This window comes from Elephantulus edwardii, unplaced genomic scaffold (assembly GCF_000299155.1).
Source record: "Elephantulus edwardii isolate Elephantulus edwardi_28Jun2011 unplaced genomic scaffold, EleEdw1.0 scaffold00027, whole genome shotgun sequence".
In the NCBI taxonomy this organism is placed as follows: domain Eukaryota; kingdom Metazoa; phylum Chordata; class Mammalia; order Macroscelidea; family Macroscelididae; genus Elephantulus; species Elephantulus edwardii.
Window position 1 is genome coordinate 19,422,395 of NW_006399777.1, and position 27,765 is coordinate 19,450,159.

A 27,765-nucleotide genomic window follows, 5' to 3' on the forward strand; every position below is an offset into this window, starting at 1 on the left:
GGATGAATTAGCTGGTGCGTTTGAACTGCGTGCCTTCTGGATGGCAGTGCAGCTTCTTGCCACTAGGTCACGAGAGTTACCTATGGTTGCCCACTGTTGTTGTAATGTACCATCAAGTCGCCTGTGGCTCATAGCAACCCTGTGAACAGCAGCTCTGAAGCCTCCCTTGTCCTGAGCCAGTCTCACTAATTCCGACACATCGTACCTCCATTGCCCCAGTCACTGTATCAATCCGTCTCATCTGGGGTCTCCCTCTCCTGCGCTGTCCATTTGCTCTTCCGAGCATAATGCCCTTCTCCAAGGAGTCTTTCCTGTCCACATGCCCAAAGGAACTGAGACAGAGCTTCAAAATCGTAGCCTCCGAGGAGAGACTTGGGTTCACCCTCTCTAACACAGACTTATTTGTTTTCTTGGCAGTCTATGGTATGTATGTTCAGGGCTTTTTTCCAGCATCACAACTTGAAGGCATTGATTCTTCTTCTGTCATCCTTAGTTACTGTTCAGCTCTCTGAAGCACAGCAAATCAATGTGAAGTAATTGTGGTTGCCCTTAGATGGGATTAAAGAGAGAAGCATTTGCTTCTGCTTTGGGCATGTTGACAGGATGGGCTGGTCCTTGGAGAAAAGACACCATACTTGGAAAAGTGGAGGGTCCGAGAGAGAGTGAGACCTTTAATGAGATGGATAGCCACAGTGATTGCAAAGGTGGACTTAAAGGTGACCCCCTGCGGACCGAGCAGGATCCATGTGTGGGGTCCCTGGGAGGCAGGGCCGACTGCGTGGCGCCGAACAACAGGAACCCCGAGAGGACAATCCAGCCTTCACAGCCTGCTGTTTCCTTTAAGCCCAGAGCTTAGACAGGACTTTGACCCAAGCCAGTTCAGTATCTCTGTTTGGATTCACCTCCGGATTTTGTCTTAACCAATGAGCTTGAACCAGAACATAGCTCTGGCTGTTTGCCTTGCTCCCACTCTGCTCAAGTCCTCTGGCTTCTTGCTGATCGACGAGTGACATAAATGCCTCGTGTCTGCACATTTCGTGAGGGGAAAAAAGTTTCAGAGCAGGGCTGAGGCCTCCTAAAAAGCATCCACTTGGATTTTGAGGTAATTCCAAATTTTGCTATCTCAGTAGAGGAATAAACCAACAAAAAAGAATAAGAATGTTGTTGCTATTATGTGCTGTCGAGTTACCTGCGACTCGTAGCGACCCTCTGTACAATAGCTCTGAACTCTGCTCTATTCTGAGCCAACCTTATTGTCTCTGACACACCTACCCCCATTACCCCAGTCACTGAATCTAGCCATCTCACCCAGAGTCTTCCTCCCCTGTGCTGTCCCTCCACCCTCCCAAGCATGATGTCCCTCTCCAAGGACCAGTCCCTCCTTGCAACATGTCCAAAGTATGTCAGACGAAGCCCCAGAATCCTTGCCTCCAAGGAGCAGCTGGTTTAACCCTCTCTAGGATGAATCTGTTTGTTTTCCTAGCAGTCCATGGTATGTTCAATACTCTTTTCCAGCACCACAGCTCAAAAGCATCAATTCTCCTTCTATCCTCCCCAGTCATTGTCCAACTCTCTCATGCATAACAAGTGGTTGCAAAGACCAGGGCATGTATCAGGTACACTTTAGCCTCTAGAGTGTCTCCATTGCTCTTCGGTACTTTGGAGAGGTCCCCAACAGCAGACATTCTCATTGCAATACATCTTTTCATTTCCTGGCTGCTGGTGCCAAGAATGTTGACTGTGGAGCCAAGCAAACTAAAGCTGTGGACAATCTCAATCTCTTCACCATCCATCCTGATGCTGCCAATTGAAATAAATGAACTCTCAGGTTATTTCTGTTCCATGCTAAAAATTTGGAAGATCACAGGAAGTTTGAGTCTTGTTGTTGTTAGGTGCCTTTGAGTTGAGTACGATTCATGGAGACCCTATGAACAGCAAGTCTGTACCCTGTTCTGTTCTGCACCATCCTGACACTTCCCATTGCAGTAGTCACTGTGTCAACCCACCCGGCTGAGGGTCTTCCTTTCCTCTACCCTTCTTAGCATCATGTCCTTCTCCAAGGAATAGCATCTCCAAGCAACATGTCCAAAGTATGAGAGATAAAGCCTCATCATTCTCGCCTCCAAAGAGCACTGCAGTTGCACCCTCTCTAAGATACGTCTGTTTGTTCGCCTGACCGTCCATGAGATGTTCAGTGCTCTTCTCCAACACCACAGCTCAGAGGCATCAATTTTCTTTCTGTCATCCTTATTCATTGTCCAGCCCTCAGATGCATAGCAAGTGATCGGAAAGACTATGGCCTGAATCAGATGCACCTTCGTCCTCAAACTGACATCATTGCTCCTCAATAATTTGGAGAGGTCCCTAACTGTAGATTTTCCCAATGCAATGCAACTCCTTATTTCTGACTGGTAGTACTTTTCGTATATATTAATATGTATTAGTATTTGGTAGTGAGGAGGGTGAAAAACAATGAGACGACGATGTACATATTGAGTGTCAATTGCATTATCTCTGTTTTCTTCTTTATGCAGTCTGTGAGTGGTGTGGGCATTGTTGTTGTGTGCCATTGAGTCAGAAAAGACTCATAGATGACCCTCCAGCAAGTTTTCAGAGGCGATAAATCACGTGGGAGGAGATTTCTCATCCTTCTTTGGCAGAGCAGCTGGTGGATTCGAACCAGGGGCCTTAGGGATTGCAGTGCAATCTTCTAACCACTAGGCTACTAGAGCTCCCTGTGGTTTAGGGATTGTGGTTAGGTGCCGTCGAGTACAACTCATAGTGACCCTATAAACAGCTAACCTGGACCCTGCCCCATCCTGTGTCATCCTTATTATCTCTGACACACTAGCTGCCATTGCTGAAGTCACCGTGTCAATCCACCTCATTAGAGTTTGTGCTAAACGAATTCTTAAAGCTTCTTCTGGTTTTTTAATTCCATTTTTCCCTATTTTAGTAAAATCAGTTGATAAAGCATAACAGATTTTAATTTTGCTTGGTCAGACTATTTAGGAGATGTTGTTGTTGTTGGCCTTTAAGTGGAGCTCGACTCATAGCGACCCTAGAAACAAAAGGCCTGAAGCCCCTCTACAACTATCGACATTTATCAAAGTTCATAGAATTTCCGGAGGCATGTTGTTTAGGAAGTGGGTGCCACTCCTGCTTCCAAACCTGTCATAGTATGTTATTGTTGTTATGTGCCACTGAGTCACCTGTGATGTACAGCGACCCTATGTGCAGCAGCTCTGAACCCTTCCCTGTCCTGAGCCAGTCTCACTAATTCTGACACACCAGCCCCCATCGCCCCAAGTTACTGTATCAATAGACATCCCCAAATTCATTTTGTGAGTAACAAGTAGAAAAATAACATCCTGAAATGTGTCAGTTTGATGATCTCTTAAAATGTTCATCAGTAAAGTTTTGCTTACTTATTTTCACACTTGAAGTTCAAGTAAATAGCCTCTGCAAACAAGTTTTAGCGATTTGAAATGATATAATGTTTGTTCTTTGTTTTTCTTGTAGCTTTACCACCCAAATATTGTACGCTATTACAAAACATTTCTGGAAAGTGAGTATGAATTTTCATAATTTATCTAATGATAGAAAATAATCTGGCTTTAACAGAGTTTTATATTGTTGTTGTTATGGGTTGTGGAAGTGGCAACACAGCCGAGTTTTTTCAGCAGACTGTTAGTCTAAATTGCATGGAAGAAGCTTGCTTATCTTTCTACCAAGGAGCAGCTCGTGGATTTGAACCCCGTACTTTCCGGTTGGCGTCACAACTCCTTACCAGAGTCACAAAATAAGCTGCCACATTCACAAAATAAATTCAAGAAATTACTTTTTCACTGTTTTGTTAACAGCAGTTGATATTTGTACATCATTGTGGAACAATGGTAACATTAATGATCTGAACTCTCATAAAAGAAAGATAAGGACTGACTTTGAAAGGGGCTATATAAAACCCCCAAATAGTTATTATTGCTATTTTCAATGTAAAAAACCACACCCACCCGATAGGATCAAGACAAAAGAAAATAAAATAACCACGAGTTCTTTCATTTTTAAATTTTAAGATGAAATTATTTAATCAGGTGACATTTTCAAAACCCAAAAGAAACTTGAGGTTGTTGGGGTGGGGGGGGTTTAAACATTTTTTTTTAATTTGCATTGGTTTGCATACGTAGTTTGTAAACATTGTGTTTCACATTATCCTTCATGCACACTGTGTTTTGCACAATCATTCTCATTTTTTATGTTTTATAAAAATCAGTCACCATTGAACTATGCCCACCACTACCCTGTCTTTGCAGATCCCCACGGGGTCTTTCCCACTTCTTCCTACCCCCACAATACCCTCCAAATTGTGTGGCCCTGTGATTCCGCCCTGCCCATCCTCACCCCTTCCGCCCTTTGACTCAATACACATTCTATTAGTTATTCTTCTATTTTAGAATAGTAGTCTCATGCAGCATTTGTCCTTATGAGACCAAGTAAATTCATTCACCCTAATGCCTTCCCTTCTCTCCCAAGTTATGTAGCAATTTTCGAAATCGTTGCTCCTGAGTGCTGAGTACTATTGCATCGTGTGAAGGTACCGCAAACAAATTTTGAGTTTTGAGAACCTATCTGGGTGACGCAGATGGTTCAGCACTTAACTACTAGACAAAAGGTTATCTGTTCGAACCCACTCAGAGGTGCCAAGGAGAACAGACTTGGCTGTCTGTTTCTGACAAGTTACGGCCTCAAGAGCCCTGTGAAGTGGTTTCTAATTTATAGACACGGTGCTGCCCTTGGGTGCCTTCAACTGCTGCAAAGTCAAGTCTTGGGAGGATTTTTTTAACCTGGAATTCTTATTACTGCCACCAGGTGGCAACAGTGTATGCAGGATAACTCCCCAAGCCAGTCACTTCTATTAAAAGCATAGAACATACTGCAGAAATAACAAGTATTGATAAGACTTAGTGATCTAGATCACATGAAAGTTTAAACTAGAACTCTGTGTGGGGAAAAATGTCTAAAGAAGTACAAGCCAGTGACTGAGGTTTCCTCAGACCCTGCTGCCTCCCTGAATCAGAACCAGGTGACCACTATCACTCCTGCCCTTTGTCAAGGTTCGTGTTAGGGAGCTCTGGTGGCCTAGTGAATAAGGCAGTGGTTCACATCCTCCAGCTGCTCCTCTGGAGAAAAATGGGCAGCCTCCTCCGATGTAATGTACAGCCTTTGAAAACATGCTGGAGGCCTGGCTCTGAGTTGATTCTGAAATGACGGTAATGAGGGAGTTTTGATTCTTAGTAGAGAAAACATGCTGTATGTTTTGGTCTTTGTTATGATTTTACCCACCTTCTCGCTCTGTGCTGGTTAGACGAAGTCAGTGATAAATGTCTCTACTGTGAAATCCGGGCTGTTTGGGCCTTTGTTCGCAATCTGAGCATAATTACTCTTACTTTCTCTGGTGGCTTAGTGCTAAGAAGCTGCGCTGCAATCCTGAAGGCATGCAGTTCGAATCCACCAGCTGCTCAATGGGAGAAGGATGGGCAGTCTCCTCCCATGTGGTTTACTGCTGTTGAAAACCCTCCAGAGGGTCAGCTTTGGGTTGGTTCTGACTCGATGGAACACAACAACAACAACAACAACAACAACAAAAGCAACCCTTAGCTTAATGCATATCCCGTCAGAGAGATACCAAGATTGGCTTCTAAAGTGGGCTGAAATGATATACAACATGATACAAATGAGAACACATTTCATAATGTGTTAACTACCTGGTATTGTCTCAAAGGAATTTGAAGTGATTTAAAAATGTGTAATATGGAATAAAATTTTGTGGTTGTTTCTATAGCCTGTCAAGTCAGAACCAACTCATGATTGACCTGCTAGTGGGTTTTGGGGGGCTGTAAACTGCACTGTACGAGACTGCTCATCTTTCTTCCAAGGAGTCGCCTGCCTGCCTTTGGGTTCGCAGCACGACTTCTGACTGCTAGGCCACCAGTCCTTCCTATAGTGTAAAGAGGACGAGAAAACTGTGGTCAAGGGGATTAAAAGGTGAAGAAAATGGAAGCAAATCCCAAATAAAGCACCTACAGTAAATAGCTTGGAAATATTAGAAGTTCGAATCACAGAAATGTCTCTCATCAGAATGATTATATAAGATACAATATTATGCCTTATTATGCGTCAAACACAGAAAAAGTTTGAATCTGTATATACAGTGAAATGTATGAGCCTGTTAAACGAAACAAGTTAAAGTAATAGATCGTGAATGGTGTGATTCTGCTTTGGTAAATATCGCCCGTGTAAATATGCATATTATTTTATATACATTTAAAAGTCACAAAAGATAGATGTATACTATTGCAGTTAGTTTCATATTAAACTTGGAAGAGGAAGTAAAATTTACACATTTATCTTTTGGCATCCAAGACAAAGTAGCCAACATAGTCACTTGTGGGGTTCCCAGTGACCATAAGGTAAAAATCGGGAATGTAGCTTTCTCCCTTTTCAGGGGTGCAGCTGAGCATTTGTCCTGCTTGGTCCTGTGGACCTGGTTGTGGCTCTGAAAGGCATTCTCTGAGAGCCCCGAGCAGTGCAGCTGAAAATGCAATTTGCTCGACCTCCGGTCTGATGGAAGGGTACATGCTAAATGCTGGAGAGGAAAGCTAGGTCCCACATACTCTCCAGGAAATTCTCCATCACTTTGTTTATTCCTTTTGGCTCCTCCCAGCCATTCCATATCCTGGGGTTTGTGGGAAAAGATAATATTTGTCAGAAAATGTATACATTGGGGGTGGCTCCTAGCCACAAGATTGTGCCCCTGGACTTGAGTGGTCACGCTTCCTCCAGAGATGAGTTGGTCTACATCTCAGCACACCTCTTGAATGTTGTACTGTCGAAACCCATTGGGAAGTTTGGCTCTAAACTGTTAAGTTTGATAAGATGTCCTGTATTGAGTTCAGAAGTCCCCAGGTGGTGTGAACAATCAATGCACTGACTGAGAGGTTGGAGCTTCGAGTCGACGCTACAATGCCCCAGAAAAAGGTTTCACAAAACCAGACGTTGACAGTTCTCCAGGGCACCCATGTGGTCTGGTTGCTCATAGGGTGTCTGGGAGTCCAAATTGGCTGCAGAGCATCCGGTGCTGGTCTCAGTGCCTTAAAGTTTAAATTCCTGTTACCTTTCTGTGTCGTTTGTTTAGATGACAGATTATATATAGTCATGGAGCTCATAGAAGGCGCCCCTCTGGGAGAGCATTTTAGCTCTTTGAGGGAAAAGCAGCAGCATTTCACTGAAGAAAGGCTGTGGAAAATCTTTATACAGGTATGCACCTTCTTCAGCACATTTTCCTGTAGAAGATATAGTCCAAGTCCCGGCTGATCCCACAGAATCCCATAGAAAGAGAAATGTATTGCAGTCACCACTGGTGATACACATCCTGAGGGGCAAGGAAAACCTGTCGTTTTCTTGCTGTTTGCAGCTGTGCTTGGCTCTTCGGTACCTGCACAAGGAGAAGAGGATTGTCCACAGAGATCTGACACCAAACAACATCATGCTGGGGGACAAGGACAGAGTGACCGTGAGTGAGTACCAGCCAAAAGCTGTACGTTTTCAACCTGCGCTTTTCCGAACATTCTTCTAGGGCAGTGCCGGCCAGAGGCACTATTCACCCAAGTGGAATTGCTCTTCCCTCACCCCAGACACGTATTATTTATTATATCATTAACCTTTATTGACTTGTTCAGGTGCTTTGTTTCACGCATGTACCTCTGAGCTACAGAGCCCTGCCTCAACTTTGGTAGCTATCAGGAGTCACAGACAGGCTTCTATGATAAATACTGTTTTCCATTTAAGTAAAATTTTTATCTTATATTGGTTTACTTAAAAAAAATTCATATACATTGTTTCTCACACCAGACCTTTCCCATTTCTTTTTTTTTCTTTTGAAGTTTTTATTACTTTTTTGGAAGCATCATTCAGATGTTGGATTGTGCAAAGGGACATACAGTGTCAAATCTCCCTCATGATCTTTTCTTCTCATATCACTGTTTTCTTAGAAGTCATTCATGTTTTCATGAACTTGTATCAGTTTCCACAGTAGTTCTCATCTAAACAAGAAAACATTATATATTAATTAGAGGTAATTTGCCTCTTTTGTATGCAAGTGATACCATATGATCTACATTGTTCTTGGTTCTGCTTTTTTTTTTTTTGTAAGTTTGATAATACCTTTTCAAGATATTTTCCGTTATCTTTTGTATTCTTTTTTTATTGTGCTGTAATACACCTAACAATAAATTCACTATTACAGCAATTTTAAAGTAAACAATTTAGTGGCAATAAATATATTTACAGGATTGGGTGACCATAACCACATAACTTCAGAAAACTTTCCTTACTCCGGAAGGAAGCCCTACTAGCCACTCACAAAGGAGGAAATTCTGTTCCTAGAAATGTTTGTAGCTTCAAAACCTTGTTGGATAGAGTCTACTGGATCAGTAGCAATGGGTTATTGTAATTCAAGTAAAAGCATGTGGAGACTGTCGGACCCGACCTCTACTGACTCCACAAAGAGGAATTTGATTAACAGCATTCACCACTCAATATTAATTCCTAGAAGGTTACACACATATTCTCACTCTCCTGTACCCACTTATCGGGCTTGAAATCCACAGTAGTGACCACACAGAGAGTTGACACAATCATATTCACTGTCACGGGGTTTATTAGGGAAGTTAATAAACTATAATTCAGAATAACAACAATACACAATTCCTCAGTCCAAAGAAGTTCTCACTTTCTGTCTCAAGATACAATCCCTCGTGCAAGAATCTCTGGCCCTGAAGGATGCATGCCACATTCTCTGCTTCTTCTGGTGATGAGATTTCACCTTTCCTGACACTGAATCTGCTCAAGTTATGAGGGAAGAGTTGATTGAAGCAGCTGTTAATGATGTAGGTAGTCAAACGCATTTGCAAGACAGGCAGACTTGAAGCAGCTAGATAAAATAAGGACAATGGTCTCGGGAAGCAAACGTTTTAGCAACTAACCCCCACTGACACCGCGGTTACTGTCTAATGAATATCCTTCTCATCCCTGGCAATGCCTTGTAACCATTAAATAACTTTGTTTCCACTTGGTAAACCTATTCTTTCCTGTTTGTAAATGTAATAATATGTATTTGTCTAAATTTAAGTATGATTATGTCAATTCATGTCAGTGTTGTTATTTTTCCAGAATATATATCATATTCCTATTTTTAACTTTTGAATGCATTTTATTATGTGCCATCAAGTTGCCTGTGGCTCACAGCTGCCCTATGCACAATAGCTCCGATCTCTGCTCTATACTGAGCCAAGTCTCACTGTCTCTAATCAACTTGCCCCCATTAGCCAGTTGCTGTGTCAGTCTATTTCATCCGTGGGTCTTGCTCTCTTGCCGCTGTCCCTCCACCCTTCCAAGAATGATATCCTTCTCCAGGGACTGGTCTCTCCTAGCCACATGCCCAAAAGATGTGAGATGAAGCTGCAAAATCCTTGCCTCCAAAGAGCAGCCTAGTTTCACCCTCTCTCCAGGATGAACCTGTTTGTTTGCCGTCCACAGTGTATTCAGTACTCTTCTCCAGTATATTTAGTAATCTTCTCGAGCACCATAACTCAAAGGCGTCTATTCTTCTTCTGTCATCTTTGGTCATTGCCAACCTCTCGTTGGTACTTGCGAAGACCATGGCGTGAATCAGGCGTATCTTAGTCTCCCAGACATTGTTGCTCTTCAGCAATTTGGAGAGGTCTCTGACAGCAGCTGTCTTCAAAACAATTTGTCTTTTGATTTTTTCTTTTTGTCAGTGTTCTTTTTTTAATTTTTTAAATTTTTTTTTTTTTGTGTGTGTGTGTGTATGTTCCTCCTTCTCCAGCAGAGCATCTGGTGGGTTTGAACCGTGCACCTCTGGGATTGCAGTGCACCTTCTTGCCACTAGGCCCCCAGAACTCCAGTGTTCTTTTTTTTAAATTGAGATTTTAATGCAACGTTATAGAGAACTTGAATTTCCATTCATTTGTTGTTGGACATTTGCCTTCCTGCCCACCCTTCCCCACTAGTTTGCTTTTCTTTTTGAAGAGAAAAAATAATTCCTTCATTGTTATACAATCCCCCTCCCCTCATTCCACTTTACTATGCGTCCCCTCTTCTGGATTCTTGTCATGCAGACAGTACCCAATCATATCTCCCCTTTAAACAGTTCTCTCCCTCATCTGTTTTAATGCAGTGTACGTTATTTATCCCCTCTTTTCCTAGTTTCCCCCCAAACTCAATGTCAGTCCTGTTTTACAACACTGGCACTATGCAGTATTTGTCCTTTTGTGACTGAGATATTTCACTCAGCACAATGTCCTCCAGGGTCACCCGTTTTGTACCATAATTCATGAGTTCCTTGTTTTTTAATGCTGCATAGTATTCCTTTGTGTGAATATACCACAGCTTCTCTAGCCATTCGTTTGTTGATGGGCACTTAGGTTGTTTCCAACTCCTTGCTATTGTGAACAAAGCTGCAGTAAACATAGGGGTGCATTCCCATTTCTTTGACCCACCCTCTGCCTTCCCCCATCAAATTGTGTGTTGTATATACAACAATATATGCTTGGAATTTACAAGTAACTTATGTTTTAAAATGCCCCACCGTCTTAACCCCTCTGCTCTCCTCCTTACTCCCCCTTGGATACTCGTACTTGCTCTACAATAATGATCTTATACAGTATTTGTCCTTGTGGGACTGAATTAGTTCACTCAGCATAATGCTCTCCAGTCCCTCTCAAGTCAGGTAACAATTTGCAAAATCATTGCTCCTATGTGCTACATAGTGTTTCATCATGTGAATGTGCCATAATTTCTCAATCCATTCAATTTGGGTTTTGGGGATTGATCTTTATATGTTCTGTCTCAAACTCTCACCACTAACTATGCGCCGTGACCACAGAACTGAATTTTCAGTTTTATTTCACTTTAATTAACTAAAAGCTCCACGTGAGGCTAGTGGATACCATGTTGGAGAGTAGTTGTTGCTGTTGTTGTTGTTGTTGTGCACCAGAGTCAGAACTAACCCATAGCTGACCCTCTGGTGGGTTTTCAGAGGCCGCTAATCACACGGGAGGAGATGGCCCGTCCTTCTTCCGTGGAGCAGCTGGTGGACTCGAACCGCGTCCCTTTGGGATTGCAGTGCAGCTTTTTGCCACTAGGCCACCAGATTTTGCCATTCCTGTGCTTACCCTATTGTGCTATATTTTGCCCTTTTGAAAGTAAACATCCTCAGAGTGCCTGAGAATTTAAGTTCTCAAAGCAGTGATTGTCAGATTTTCTCTTCTCTTGTGGAACACCACCATCTCCTGTAACCAAATCATTAATTTTTTTTAAAATTGTTAATTCTCGAGTGTTTACTTTTTTGTTGTTGTTCTTATTTATTAGAGAAGTCAAAGGCTATAATTCAGGTTGGCAGCAGGCTATAATCTCTCCGTCAGGACAGCTTCCAATATGTGCTCGCCAGTACCTCAGCCTTCAGCCCCCAGGCTGCTTGTTGTTCTTGTTGTTGTTGTTGTTATGTGCCGTCGAGTCGCTTGTGACTCATAGCGACCTTATGTACAACAGCCCTAAACCCTGCTCTATCCTGTGCCAATCGCACTGCCTCTGACACATCCATCCCGATTACCCCAGTCACTGAATCAATCCACCTCATAAAGGGTCTTCCCCTCCTGCACTGTCCGTCCACCCTCCCAAGCATGATGTCTCTCTCCAAGGACCTGTCCAAAGTATGTCAGATGACGCCCCAGAATCCTTGCCTGTTTGTTTTCTTGGCAGTCCATGGTACATTCAATACTCTTCTCCAGCACTACGGCTCAAAGGCATCAATTCTTCTATCCTCCCTAGTCATTGTCCAACTCTCTGATGCATAACAAGTGATTGCAAAGAACATGGGCTGTACCAGACACACACCATTGCCCTTGAGTACTTTGGAGAGGTCCCTAACAGCAGACTTTCCCATCGCAATGTTTTTTGATTTCCTGGCTGCTGGTGCCAAGAGTATTGACCATGGAGCCAAGCAAACTGAAGCTGTGAACAACCTCAATCTCTTTGCCATCGATCCTGATGCTGCTAATTGGTCCAGTGGTGAGAATCTTTGTCTTCTTGACATTGAGCCTCAATCCATACTGAAGGATGCAGTCCTTGACCTTCTGCAGCAAGTGCATGAGGTCCTCCTCAGTTTCAGCGAGCAGGGTTGTGTCATCTGCATAACGCAGATTGTTAATAGATCTTCCACCAATTCTGACCCCACATTTCTCCTCATAGAGCCCAGCCTCTCGGATAATCTGCTCTGCATACAGGTTGAAAAGGTATGGAGACAGGACACATCCCTGGCGTACACCCTTCCCAATTTTGAACCATACGGTGTTGCCCTGCTCTGTTCTGATCACTGCCTCTTGGTCCAAGTATAGGTTTTGCCTCCTGGTTTAGGCCAGTGTTATCAAGCCCTTAGTCCTGTTAGTGATGACATCTCTCCCACCTAGTCCTCCGACAAACTTGGACCACGGCTCCTACAACCATAGGCTCCTTTACCAGGCTCTTAGGACCATAACAAGAGGTCATTGTTTTGAAGTATTTACCAGGTTGTTGTTGCTGTCAAGTGCCATAGAGTCAATTACATCTCAACCAGCATGTTCATAGCAACCCCATGAACATCCAATCTGGACCCTGTCCTCTCCTGCCCCATCCTTATAATCTCAGTCACCCTTAAGCCATTTTGTTAGGCCTCTTCTCTTTCATTGACCCTCTACCCTCCCCAGCATGATATCCCTCTCCAAGGACCTGGGCCTCCTGAAAATATACCCAATATAAGTGAGACAAAGCTTTGCCATCCTTGGCTCTGAGGAACACTCTGAGTACATTTCCTTCAGGACAGACCTGCTTGTTCTCTTGGCAGTCCATGGTATATTCAATACTCTGCCAATACTACAATTCATAGGTTCTTCTTCAGTCTTCTTCATTCACTGTCCAGCTTCCAGATGCATAGGAAGTAATGGAAAAGGCCATGGCTTGGATCAGGTGCACCTTAGTTTTTAAACTGACATCCATGCTCTTGAGAATTTTTTTAATTTTTTAATTTCTGTTATTATTGTTTGTGTGTGTGTATCGTCAAATCAAATCTAACTGGTATAGGAGGAGATTGCCTCTCCTTCTCCAGCAGAGTGTCTGGTGGATTCACACCATGTGCATCTGAGATTACAGCGCAGCTTCTTGCCGCTAGGCCTCCAGAGCTCCCTGCTCTTGAGAATTTTAGAGAGGTCTTTGCAGATTTTCCCAAAGTGGCATGGCTTTGATCTCTTGACTATTGTTAAGATGATTTTTGATTATGGATCCAAATAAAAAGAAATAATTGGTACTTGAATCTTTTATCAATTAATCATGATATTGGCTTTGTCCACTGGTAAGGGGTGTCGTTACCCCCCCCCCCCCAATGTTGAGGTGTAACCCGCTTTGAAAGCTGTAGTCTTTGATCAAAGATTTCCCTCTAGCTCTGTGAAACATACATCACAGGAGATGATAAAATCCTAGCTCTTGGTGCAGATCAACAGTTTTCTTCTGTTAGCGGGTCGATATAATTGTGTGTACAGTTTGGCAAATTAAAAGGTTGCCTTTTCGCCCCCTCCACAGTTGTCTAATTCTCAATCACAAGGTAAATATAATATTTTCGTTTCAGATATTTGTACACAGACATATGCACCCACTCCAGCTTTGTCCTGTCCCTCATTCTTGAGTTCTCTTTTGCTTTTGTAGACTGTAATTCACCAACTCCAAGTGGGGAGACATGTTCCTAAATGAGTGATCTCCATGTGACTGTCACAGCAGCTTTCTATCATAAAAAAAAATTAAAACCCTAGGTTACTTGTGAATTCATATATTCAATATATTCATACATATATTGGGGTTTTAAAAAATTTTTTATTAATTTTAATGAAAGTTCACAGAGACTTTGGATTTCCATTCATTCATTGTTGTACTTTTCTCCCTGCCCACCACTCCCCCACCCCCAGTTCACTCTTCTCTTTGAAAAGTAGAAGAAAAATTTTTCATTGTTATATAATCTCTCCCCCCAAGTCCACTCCACTATGCAGCCTTCGTTCTGGACTCCTGTCATGACAATAATACCTAATAATATATCCCTTTTAAACAGTTCTCCCCTCATCTGTTTCAATGCAGTCTACATTATTGATCCCATATTTCTCAGTCTCCCCCAACCCCGATGTCAGCCCCATTTTACAACAATAGTGGCACTATTTCATACATATATTATTGTATATACAATTAATGGTCTTCACAGTTCCTTGCTATACATCATTGCTGGACAATTACTAAGGATGACAGAGGAAGAATGCATATCTTTGAGTTGTGGTGCTGGAGAAGAGTCTTAGACATACCAAGAGAACAGTAAGTCTGTCTTGGAGAGGATGAACTAAGTCTTCTTGGAGGCAAGGACTTTGAAGCTGTGTATCACATACTTTGGGCTTCTGGCCAGGAGGGTCGATCCTTGGAGAAGGACATCATGCTCAGAAGCGTGGAGGGACAGTGCAGGAGAGGAAGACCCTGGGTGAGATGGACCGATACAGTGACTGTGGCAGTGGGGTCAGATGTGTCAGCGATAGTGAGGTTGATTCAGGACAGAGCAAGGTTCAGAGCCATTGTTCACGGGGTTGCTAAGAGTCATAGTCGACTCGGTGGCCCACTAAAACAACAATAACAATAGCAATTTCTCTGGGAAACAATTCCAGTATCCGCATATACCCCCACCTCAGTGACACTCATCAGCGTGACTGTTCCAGTTTTTATAAGGAGAAGATTCTGTATTGGTCTCTGGTGGCCTAGTGCTAAGAAGCAATGCTGCAATCCTGAAGGCACATGGTTCGAGACCACCAGGTGCTCCACGGGATAAGGATGGGCGATCTCCTCATGTGGGATAAACTGCCTCTGTAAACCCTGCAGAGGGTCAGCTATGGCACGCAACAACAACAAACAGAAGAGAAACTCTATGGATAGAATAAACATAGTTGTAAATAATTCTAGGCCCGTGCACTTGGTAAGAAATGAAGCCTGAGTAATTGTGAATCTTTGTTCTGAACACATGTTTGCTTTATCATTTGAAAGTCTAATTTTGTTTCCCATTGCCTTTTTGTTCTCTCTGTTTAATTGAGCTGCCATTCCTTTCCTATTTACGTCTAGGGGGTTCAGTGTGTAAGTTAATAAGAATTTCCTGTATGCTTGAATTTATAACAAACGATATATGCATGGAAATGCAGTCAAATCTGTCTAAGGCCTGAATAATCCTTTAGAGACAGTTGCTGAAGCGGTATTTTCTGAGTCACAGCCAGCTCGGCACTTTATTTCCTTACTAAGATTAGCAACAGTCTCCAATGTCCTCTGATTGCTTTTAAATATCCCCTTTCCTCAATGCCGACACGCTGATTCTTGCCTGTACTGAACTTAACCTTTAATTAGGCTGAATTAGCAGCTTAAAAATGTTATTCTAACTTTTATGTTTATATTCATGAATCCATATTATACATCAGAATCGTTTACACAGCAAAACAGTGTAACGAAAAGCAAGCCTCCTGCCCCAGCCTTTTGCTGACGGCAGTACTCTTCCTCCGAACAATCACTTCTACTTACTGATTTTAAGCATTTTTGTCTATATTTACTTCTGTGTTTCTATAGATTGTGTTTACCGTTTGTTTACCTGTGTTAGATGCAACTCATTTTCCAAAGGGATAGTGGGACATTTTGGTTTGTTATTTCCTCTCCGCCTACTGTCTTTTCAGTATAATTACAGCATGCTTTGGGGTGAACTTAATGGTCAGGGTTCGCTTTATTTCCATAATATAAACTCTGTTCATTGCTTTCGTTTACCTTTGCTTTCTTAGTGATCATTTTGTTTTTCTTGGGGTTCATAACAGCCCTGGTTTGGGGTTTCTTGAGTTCTTTTTGCTTCTCCGTGTGTGTATTTATAGAAAAGAAGCAGTGATAACATGGAGATGGCTGAGTCTAAATTCTGCCCGCTTCCTAAAGGGGAGCTTTCACCGTCAATAACAGACATAACACCATACAAAGAGCTGCATGGTCAGACATGCCACCCCACATGCTCCTGCACCCATTTCTACCAATCATTGGGTCTGATGTTTGTTGCAAAGCTCACAGACTTTACTTACAATTGTGGGTTTTAGTGGGGAAATAGTTGAAGAGTGGGGGATGCAAAAAATATCACACAATGTAAATGCAGCTTTAATCCAGCAGTCCCCAAAGCACAATTACTCAGTTAGTGAAAGTCCAGGTTCAGTTCAACAGCACAAATGCAAGAAGCCTCTGGTTTCTTCAACTGTCCTGCAAACTGTGTATCGGAGCAGTTATAAGTCAGCTTTTCCTTAAATCATCCAGCAAGCAAACCCTTTACTTATGGCTTTTATCTCAGAGCAACTGTAAGTCAGCTTTTCATTCATTCACCCCGCAAGGAAAACTTATAACTCTGGCTCCAGCTCCGGGGTTCCTCTGGTTACACCTTGCTACAGCTCTTCACTCTCTCTCCAGTACCTTTGTTGGCTTTTCTCAGTGTAGAAATATGGACTGAAGCTCAACATCAAGAAAACAAAGATTCTCACCCCTGGGCCGATTGGCAGCATCATGATGGATGGTGAAGAGATTGAGATTGTTGACAGCTTTAGTTTGCTTGGCTCCACAATCAATACTCTTGGCACCAGCAGCTAGGAAATTAAAAGATGATGTACATTGGGAAAGTCGGCTGCTAGAGACCTCTCTCCAAAGTACTGAAGAGCAACGATGTCAGTCTGGAGACTAAGGTGCACCTGATCCAGGCCATAGTCTTTGCAATTACTTGCTACATGTCAGAGGACTGAACAATGGCTAGGGATGATAGGAGAATTGATACCTTTGAGCTATAGTGCTGGAGAAGAGTATGAAATATACCATGGACTGCTAGGAGAATAAACAGGTTCATCCTAGAGAGAGCGAAACCAGGCTGCTCCTTGGAGGCAAGGATTCTGAATCTTCATCTGACATACTTTGGATGTTTGCAAGGAGAGACCAGTCCTTAGAGAGGGACATTATGCTTGGGATGGTGGAGGGATAGCACAGGAGAGGAAGACCCTTGATGAGATGGATTGATTCAGTGACTGGGGTAATGGGGGTGGAAGAGTCAAGGACAATAAGGTTGGCTCAGGATAGAGCAGGGTTTAGGGCTGTTGTACATAGGTCACTATGAGTTGCAAACAACTTGACAGCACATGACAACAGCAACAACAACGACTATCTACAAAATAGCTCTATATTTCTGCTTGCATTCGAATTTCTGCCTGTGTTCAAGAGAGAAAATACCTTTATTTTACAAGAATAAGCAAACCTTTTTTTTTCCCCTGTATCCTTCCTTTCATTGCCTTCTTGCCAAACCTGAATATTAGTAGTTATTCAACTTATATTGGTCTAATAGCCTCAATATCACAACCCTGGTGTCACCACAGTTAAAGCACTTGCTTTTGGCTTAAAGATCAATTGTTAGAACTCACCACCAGCTCCGCAGAAGAAAGATGTGGCAAAATCTACTTCCTTAAAGATTTGTGTGTACCGTTGAGTTGGCTCCAACCCGTAGCTGACTCTGGTGAGTTTTCAGAGGCAGTTACGCGGACGGGAGGAGATTGCCCTTTCTTCTTACATGGAGCAGCTGGTGGACTCGAAACACATGCCTCTGGGATTGTAGTGCAGCTTCTTGCCATTATGGTCCAGAAAACCCTGTGGGACAATTCTCCTCTGTCTTAAAAGGATAAGGTCACTGTGATTAAGATTTGTCTCAAGGTTTGTAGGTTGGGCTTTTGATTTTGTTGAAACCTCAACATTTTGGTGTTATTAAGTTTAAAAAAAATCTCATTTTCAATATAGTTTAACCTTAAGTAAGGCAATATTTCCCTCATTTCAAACAAGCCATTCTTTAAAAAAAAAAAAGTTATTATTAATTTCGGTAAAAATTTACAGAACCTTTGGATTTCCATTCATTCATTGTTGCACTTTTCTCCCCTCCCAAGCCTCCTCCCTAGTACATTACCCTCCTGTAAAAGTAAAACAAAAATTCTTTCATTGTTTTACAAACTCTCCCCCAGGTCCACTCCACCATGTAGCCTTCGCTCTAGACTCCTGTCATGACAAAAATACCTAATCACATATCCCTTTTAAACAGTTTTCTCCCTCATCTGTTTCAATGCAGTATACATTATTGAACCCATCTTTCTCAGTCTCTTCCCAACCCCGATGTCAGTCCTGTTTTACAACAGTGGCAAAGCTCAGAGGCCCTCTTACATTAGTCTAATAGAGAGCTCTGTTAGCCTAGTGGTAAAGAGTAACCCTGCCACTCTAAGGCTTGTGGTTCAAATCCTCCAGCAGTCCCGCAAGAGAAAGATGAGCAATCTCTTCCCCTGTGATTTCCAGCCTCAGAAGACCCATTCGTTCTAACTTGATGGCACTTAACAAAAGTAGTTTCTCTCCAGCAAAGCATTCTATTTACTTCCCTTCTTTTCAGTGAGTGTAAAATAATTTCAGCATCCCTGGATGGGACAAGTGGTTCCTATACTAGACTACCAACAAAGAGGTTGAGATTGTCATGTTTGGGGATTTTGAAATGTACCTGCAATTTATCAAAGTCGGCTGCAGTGTGTGGGGTCGCGTCACCACACGGGGGCAGCCTTGTCACACATTACTGCTTCCTGTGCTGGTGCTAGGGGTTTTATTTACTCCTAGCACAGAATTAGCAAATCCTGTTTGAGATGTATGTTACAGAGAGGACTGCAAGTGTGAGTAGGGGGAAAAAAGAGCGCTAGGCAAACGAAAATTCCCCTCTTATTTTTCTTCAGTGTATTATTTGTTGTTGTTGTCAGAGGCGTGGGAGTCAACTAGGACTCATCAGTGAGCCTACGAACAACAGATCTCATCCCTGCTCTCTCCTGCACCAGCCTCGTGAGTGATCTCGGCTGTGCTCCAGCTCTTTGCCGTGTTAGTCGCCGCGTTAATAGAGCTTGTTGAAGGTCTTCCTCTCTTTCTCTGAACCTCCACCTTTTTTAGGATATTTCCAAGCATTGGCCTCCCCTGACAACATGCCCAAAATATGTGAGGCAAAGTGACCCCCCTCCTTGCCTCTAAGGAGCAAACTGGTTGCTTCTTCCAAGATTCATTCATATCTTTATTCATTTGACAGTTCATGGGATATTCAGTACTGTTTTCCAAGACTACAATTCAAGAGTATTATACATACTCTGTCATCCTTTCATTCATGAAATTCAATTTGATTAGTTGTCAACGTTCAGAAGCATACAAGCATTAAAAAAATGCCATGGCTTGGATCAAGCATACCTTAATCTTCACATTGACATCCATGTTCTTTTGACTTGAAACACTTTGGAGAGATCCTTGACAGCACATATCCCAATAGAACACTTCTTTTGAATTCTTGATTGCTGTTACCAACGAGGCCGATAGTGCATCCAAGCAACATAAAATAAATACTTGACAATGTCAGTCTTTTCCCTGTCCATCATGTGAGCCAGACGGAAAGCTAGCTGGTTGGTTTGTTTTGTTTTGTATTACATATATTTTTATTTCTTGTGTCTAAAAATAATGCAGGTGAAAATAAATGCACTTTATTTCATGAGCTTAATTGAATGTTGTTGTTGTTGTTGTTGTTGTTGTGGGCCATCAAGTCAGAACCAACTCACAGCTGACCTCCAGCAGGAGGTTGAGCTGTGAGGACTTTCATTTTCTCGATGTTGAGATGTAAACCATACTGAAGCTTGCAGTCTTTGATCTTCTGCAGCAAATTGGTTTTCCATTTAACAATCCATACATTTTTCTTTTGGGACATTGATTGCAACCCTCACTATTTAACAGCACTTTCCCCAGTTCCTCCTGTTGTGTACCTTTTCCCTTTGGCCTTCTTTCTTTTTTTTTTTTTTATTAATTTAGTTTGTTTATTTTTCATTTCAGTGAACATCTACAGAGATTTTGGAATTCCATTCATTCATTGTTGCACCCTTCTCCCCGCACAAACCCCTCCCCCCCCTTTGCTCCTCTCCTTGAAAAGCAAAAGAAAAACTCACTCATTGGTACACAATCCCCCCTGCACCTCCCCCAACCCTCCCCAAATATGATCCACTCTGCGACCCTCATTGCATACTCCTATGATAAAAATAATGACCTAAAATATAATACTTTTAGGCTATTCTCTTCCTGCTTTCTGAGCTTTTTCTATCCCTAGACAGCTGCTGCCATTGTTGTAACAGAAGGTTGATTGTTCTAAGGAGATCATACTTCCCCCCATGTTATTGTTTACCATAAAGTCCTTATTTATCACTCAGCTGAGATTTGAGTCCTGGGTTCATTTTCACTTCCAAGCTTGAAGGACGTCTAAGGGCCTTGGTCCTGGGGATGGGAGTCCAGTCTCCATCTGACTAATGAGTGTTCGCTCTTCTAGTGATTTTGAATTCTGTCCTGACTGTCCTCTTACCGTGTCTCAGGGCTCCTGTGCTGATCGCTCTCAGAGTGGACAGTGATAGTAACCAGGCACCATCCAGCTCCTCTGATCTCAGGGTCATGAAAGCTATGGTTTGTGTGACCCATTAGTCCTTTCCACTCATTTCCAAGGATTTATCATTTACTTCATGCTTTTTTTGCTTCTGATGATGCCAAGAGACCATGAACTGACTCTCAGGCGTTCACAAGCTTTTAATATTTTTTTTTAGAAAATTTCTTAAATTTTATTTTATACTGGTTTACATACAAAGTTCATAGACATTCTTTTTCCCACTGGACCTCACTATACAGTAAAATAACAGGCAGAACGTTGTCTTTGTGGACTGTGCTATATACCACTTGACCCTCACGCCCGCGAGACTGTGGTCCTGCCACTTGTTCCTGCAAGGAGTTTGTTTATTGCATGATCAGCTTTGGCATGTCTTGTGAGCTAACTCTAGTACTTCGTATTTTAAAAGGGCTGAGTTTTTAAGAAGGGAGTGCTGGTGGCTGGCCCTTTGTGTCGGGAGTTGTACCGTTACATCAAAGGCAGATTGAATCCACCTAGGGGTCTTCGGGAGTCTGGACAGACTCCTCCCATGTGATTTACAGCCTTCAAACATCCAAAGGAGGGTCAGTTCAGGGTTGAGTCTCACTTGAAGGTAATGAGTAAATGAAAAAGGAAGAATAGGGTTGAGGTAAGACTGAGAAAAACTGGATAAATTCTGTATACTGCATTGAAATGGATGAAGGAGAGAACAGTTTAAAAGTGATATATTAGAAGGTATTATGATTATCATAAGAGTCCAGAATGAAGTTTCCATAGTGGAGTGTACTTAGGGTGGGGGTGGGGGGATTGTATACCAATGAAGGCATTTTTCTTTTACTTTTCAAAGAGAAGAGTGAACTGGGGGCGGGGGGCAAGGAGAAAAGTGCAACAATGAGTGAATGGAAATCCAAAATCTCTGTAAATGTTCATTAAAATGAGTAATTTTTTTTTTTAAAAAAAGAAAGAATAGATGACAAAGATAAAAATATTTACTCTCGGGCCCTTTATAGAAAAGCTTGCAATTTCCTTCTTTGGGCCCTCAGCCTAGCGTCTTGCCATTAGGCTGCCAGAGCTTCTTCAATAGGCTACCAGACCTCCCCGTTAAAGGAAGAGATGGAACCAAGTCAGTAAGCTAGAAGACGAGAACTTCTAGAACGCAGGGAGGAGATTGCCTGTCCTTCTCCCGCAGAGCAACTGGTGGCCTTGAACTGCGTGCCCAACTCCCTTCTTAAAACTTGCTTTCTTACACAACAACAAGAAGTCAAATGAAAGAGACACCTAGTGATCTAGAAGTAAGAAGCAGCACTACAATCCCGAGGAACATGGTTCAAATCCACAAGCTTCTCCATCAGAAAAGGATGGGCAATCTCCTTCCATGGGATTTACTGCCTCTGAAAACCTGCTGGAGGGTCAGCTGTGAGTTGGTTCTGACTTGATGGCCCACAACAACAACAACAACAACAACAACAACATTCAATTAAGCTCATGAAATAAAGTGCATTTATTTTCACCTGCATTATTTTTAGACACAAGAAATAAAAATATATGTAATACAAAACAAAACAAACCAACCAGCTAGCTTTCCGTCTGGCTCACAATTCATGCCCATCGTAGGTCAGTGACTGTCCTCAGAGACCAAGACTGACTGAAGCTTGCTCTATGCCTGCTTCCACAGAGACAAGAAAAACAGAACATAACAAACTAACACGTTTCCAAAATGTCATCTGTTACTTCTGCTCAGATTTCATTCCTCAAAGCTAGTCTAATTTAACAGGATGAGGATGCATTATTTTTCCCCTGGGGAGAATATGGGTAACCAATTACGAAGTTCATCACAGCTTGCAAGCTCCGGAGAAGATGTGATGATCTGTGTTTCGGGGGCTTTCAGGGTGAGGAGTCAGTTAAGGTGGAGAGGCAAAAACATTGTAAACAGGAGGACCATCAAAGGCAAAGGATGGAAGACAAGGAGAACAGTGTACCCAGGGGCTATGCAGCTGTTAAAAGTGGCAGGATGGGAGGAAGTCTTGTAGGTAAGGAGTTTGGACACTGTTCTTTAGTGAGACTTAAGATTTTCAGACTGGAAGTTGCATGACAAGATTTGGGAGATGGAAGGATCATTCCAATGGCGAGTAAGGAAGGGTACTGGTGAAACACTGGAGATTGGATCCATTGAAGGTTTGCATCAGTTGCAGAAAGCCTCACAACCTATGGTGCCAGTCAGAAGGACATTTAGTTCTCTCAGGGCAGGGACCTGGGGGTGGGAAGTCCCAATCTCAGTTCTTTCTCGGCTTTATTATATGGATTGGCTTGTTCTTAAGATCATCATCTCATTATCTTATTGCTTCAACTCAGAATTCCAGACTTCTCTAGCGAATTCAAAACTAGGAAGCAGCCTGGAAGACTGGGTAGGTAAAGTATATTCTTGAAAGGGTGGTTATTAAAGGAAATCTTTCAGAACGGTCTCTTTCAGACTTGTATGGCGTTGGTCGTGTTGATGTTGGTCAGCGTTCTGGCCACCGAGAGCACTCAGGGAGGCTGTGGTTGTGAGCTTGGGGTCTCTAGAGGTAGAAGATGAGAAGGGAGGTAGCCAATGGCATTGGGAGAACTTGTCAGCTGTATTTTGACCTCCAGGATTCTTAGAGTTGTCTGGGAAAGACATCAATTTTTCTTATTAAAATAGAAAAGAATACTGAGGAGAGATTAGATTTGGGACCTGGAATTTTTTTTTTAAATTTTATTCTTTTTGTGTGTGTGTACCATCAAATCAGATCTGACTGGTACAGGAGGAGATTGTCCCTCCTTTCCCGGCAGAGCATCTGGTGGATTCGAACCGTGCACCTCTGGGATTGTAGTTGCAGCTCCTTGCCACTAGGCCACCAGAGCTTCCAGGGACCCAGAATTTTAAAGAATCAGTGACCAATTAATAAAGTGAGCGATAAAGAACATTTGAGGGAGAGGGCAAGTTACAAAGATCATGTTCTAATTGTCATAGAAGTGAGGAGACGAAGAGCTTATAGTTATAATATCCAGAGCACGCTGTGAATTGCTGCACCAGAAATGCGCTTATGCCCTTTCCATAGTTAAAATTCTTCAAGCAGAACCTTGTGACTTAGAAGGTAAAGTTTATACTCAACAGGGAACCCAGTGCCCTTTCTTATCATCTCACTCCTGCCCTTTACTCTGGCATCATGGGACAGATTGCCTGCATAGATTAGGCTGCAGTTGTATGTGTACTTTGTCTTCCAACACACGGCGGGCGTACTGTTGAAAATCCCTTTCCTCATTTCTACTCAATCCCAATTCCATTACACCAGGTGGCATCTTGGACTGATCTGTTTTGATCCTGGACTCCCTTAGTTCACCAGGCTTCCCTCTCTCATGTTGTTGTTGTTGTTGTGTGCCATTGAGTGAGAACTGACCCATAGCCGACCCTCCAGTGGGTTTTCAGAGACAGTAAATTGCATGGAAGGAGATTGGCTATTCTTCTCCCACCTAGCAGCTGGTGGACTCGATCAGCCTGCCTTCGGGATTTCGGCACAGTTTCTTACCACTGGGCCACCCGAGACAGTCATCAGTGAGCCAACTACCACTCCTTGTGATTCTGCTTGTGTCCTCAGGGAGCTTTGCTTCTTTTGGATTTTAATGACTGATGTTTTTGAAAACAGCTTTTTTTTTAAGTGCCTCAGGGTGCACTTGAACCTCCAACCTCTTGTTAAGCAGCTGAGCATGTAAGAGGCCTGAGAGGTGCCACCTATGGATTAGCAGTGCAAACTCCTCACAGAGCAAGCAACCCGAGTGTGTGGAATAAACGGCTGGCAGAGCGAATGAATAAGTGAGTGGGAGAAAAAACAAGTGAACTAAAACCCTTGCAGGTGGAAATAGTCACCTGTCAGTTACAAATAGGTTCCTGCTGCTTTTGAATGATCTTCGGCAGAGTTTTGCTTGTATGTGACATGTGCTCAGAGGAGGAAGCTGTATAGAACGTATATGTTGAAGTTATGCGTTTACAGATAAGGAGTCTTGGTAACATGGTTAAAGGCTAGCCTCAGGGTCTCTGTTGGCACCTACAAATCACACTGCAGGAGAAAATGGAAGCTGCCAACTTTCGTAAAGATTCTTAATCATGTGCTATCAAATAGGACTCGTCTCAGAGCTGACCCTCCAGTGAGTTTTCAAAGGTTGTAAATAGTATGGCAGGAATTTGCCCATTCCCCCGCCCCCCTTGGAACAGCTGGTGCATTAAAACTTTAGGAAGTAGCTTGTGAACAAGGGCCAAATGTAATAAGGAAAGAAGTTCAAGGTTTTCTGGAGTCATTGAAAAAAAAAAAAAGGCCCCTGGATTGGTGGAATGTCAAATGACATATTTAAACAAACAGATGCAGCTGTAGATGCTCTTATCAGGTTGTACCAAGAAATCGGGCCAACTGACTGGAAGAAATTAATATTTATTTTATTCCCCCCCAAAAGCAATTAAAAAATGTAGAAATTATTGAACAATATCATTAATGTCACACGCAAGCAAAATCTTGTTGAAGATTGTAAAAACAAACAAACAGAAAAAAAAAACACCAACCCAAACCAGCTAGAACAAGACATCTACAGAAAACTGACAGAAGTACAAGCTGGGTTTAGAAGAGGCCATAGCACTAAGGGGATCATTGCTAATGTCAGATCGTGGCTGGAAGCAGGGAGTATCAGAAATATATCTATTTATGTTTTATGGGCTATGCAAAGGCATTTGATGTGTAGATCACAACAAATTATGGCTAGCATTGAGAAGAATGGGAATCTCAGTACACTTGGGTTCATGTGAAACCTATACCTAGACCAGGAAGCTCTTACCCACAGAACAGGGGAACACTGTAAAGTTCAAAGTCAAGAAAGGAGTGCATCACGGATGCATCCTTTGTCCATACCTTTTCAATCTATACGCAGGACAGATCACTCAAGAGGCTGGACTTTATGAAGAAGAATGTGGCATCACTATCAGAATACTCATCAAGAGTCTACATTATGCGGAGGGCACAACCTTGCTTGGAGAAAGTGAGGAGGGGTTGAAGTGTTTGCTTCAGAAGGTCAAAGACTACAGCCTTCACTGTGGATTGCATCTCAACACCAAGGAAACAAAAATTCTTACCACCAGCCCAATAGGAAGCAAGCATCCTGATAGATGGAGAAAGAATTAAAGTTGTTGATAATTTGATCTTACTCAGATCTACAATCAACACCCTTCACATAAGCAGTTAAGAAATCAAAAGATGAATTGCACTGGGGAAATATGGTGAGTGCTTCTCCAGAGTGCTAACGAGCAATGATCTGAGTCTAAAGACTAAGGTGCACCTGCATCAGGCAATAGTCTTCTTTTTTTTTTATTTTATTATTTTTCTATGCGTGTACCGTCAAATCAGATCTGACTGGTACAGGAGGAGATTGTCCCTCCTTTTCCCGGCAGAGCATCTGGTGGATTTGGGATTTGAACCGTGCACCTCTGGGATTGTAGTTGCAGCTCCTTGCCACTAGGCCACCAGAGCTCCCCCAGGCAATAGTCTTCTTAATTGTTTGCTTTGCATTTGAAAGCCGGACAATGATTAAGGATGAGATAAGAAGAATCAATGCCTCGGAGTTGTGCAGGAGAAGAGTTTTGAACTGCCAAGAGAACAAATAGGTCTATCTTAGAGGAAGTAAAACCAGGGTGCTCCTTGGAGACAAATATGGTGAAACTCTGTCTCATATACTTGGAGCAGGTTGTAAAAAATGGACAGTCCTTGGAGGACACCACGCTTGTAAGAATAGCAAATCAGTGCAAAAGAGGAAGATCCTGGATGAGATGGATTGACATTGTGACTGTGGCAATGGGGTCAGGAGTGTTGAGAGGATGAGATTGGTTCGGTATATTTATAGTCATTGTTTGTAAGAGTCATAGTGGACCCCACAGCACTGAACAACAAAGACAACCACCTTGGGGTTGGTTGTGTGGCTTTTTACTTACTAGGTCACCAGACCTGCCTGCCATAAAGATGGTTCTTGTTGTTGTGTACCATCGAGCCAGAACCAACCCCTAGCTGACCGACCCTCCAGTGGGATTACAGAGACAGTTAATCTCATGGCAGGAGATTGCTCATCCTTCTCCCATGGAGCAGCTGGTGGCCTTGAACCACGTGCCTTCAGTGTTTCAGCTTCTTGCCAGTAGGCCACCTTCCAATGTAAGGTTGACTAGAAATTGTGAGAGCGAACCTGACTTTTCTCTTAAAGGGAAAGCATTCTGTCATTCAGAATTAAGTAGGGCATTGGCTGAAAGTATTTTTGATAGCTTCTTTCTTTTCATCAGGTTAAGAGTGTTCCCAGTTATTATTCATTTCCAGAAAGGAAAGGATGTTAAATTTTTACAAATACCTTTTGTATCTTAATGAAATGGTGTGCTGTTTTTGTTTTGTTTTTCTTCTAATGTGATCAACTACATTGGTTGATTTTCCAGTCTTTCTCAGCATCAGATTTTTATTTCTGACCTGCACCTTCCTTAGCCATTATACAGTATCTTTTTTTTTTAAAAAATATATGTATGGTTAGATTTGCTTTGCTTTTATTTTCTTGAGAGCTTTTCTTTCTGCTGTCCTCAGGATATTGTTCTGTAGTTCTTCATTGTTGTTAGTTTTTTGTCTGGCTTTGGAATCAGAGTAAGTGTTGATCTTATAGAATGAGCATGCCCTGCTAGAATCTGTGTAGAACTGGTATTATTTATTCTTTAAGTGTTTGGTTGAATTTCTCTGTGGAACCCCCTGGGCCTGCTTTATTGTTGCTCTTGTTCTTAACTCTATTGTATTCGAGTAAGGATCTGGGGGCTTAGCGCTACACAAACTGGGTTAACATCTGACTGTTAATTTCTCACTGGGAGACCTTGGTCAAGTTCGCTTCTGTAACTTCCTCATTTATAACCCCAGTAGCTGTGATGGATTTCAGTGATAGTAATATATATTAGTCACTCCATAGCATAGCATAGCATAGCATAGCATAGCATAGCATAGCATAGCATAGCATACTATAGCATACTATAGCATAGCATAGCATAGCATAGCATAGCATAGCATAGCATAGCATAGCATAGCATAGCATACCATACCATACCA

General features: G+C 42.4%; 1 protein-coding gene across 1 annotated transcript in view; it reads left to right on the forward strand.

Moving 5' to 3' along the window:
- The window catches only part of NEK10 (NIMA-related kinase 10), a 249,703-nt gene that overhangs the window by 83,027 nt on the left and 138,911 nt on the right, over window positions 1-27,765 (forward strand). Inside the window, exons 19-21 of the mRNA XM_006883425.1 lie at window positions 3,523-3,568; window positions 7,196-7,317; window positions 7,475-7,577. Of these exons, the coding sequence (XP_006883487.1) occupies window positions 3,523-3,568; window positions 7,196-7,317; window positions 7,475-7,577 (271 nt within the window). The remainder of the gene's footprint in view (window positions 1-3,522; window positions 3,569-7,195; window positions 7,318-7,474; window positions 7,578-27,765) is intronic.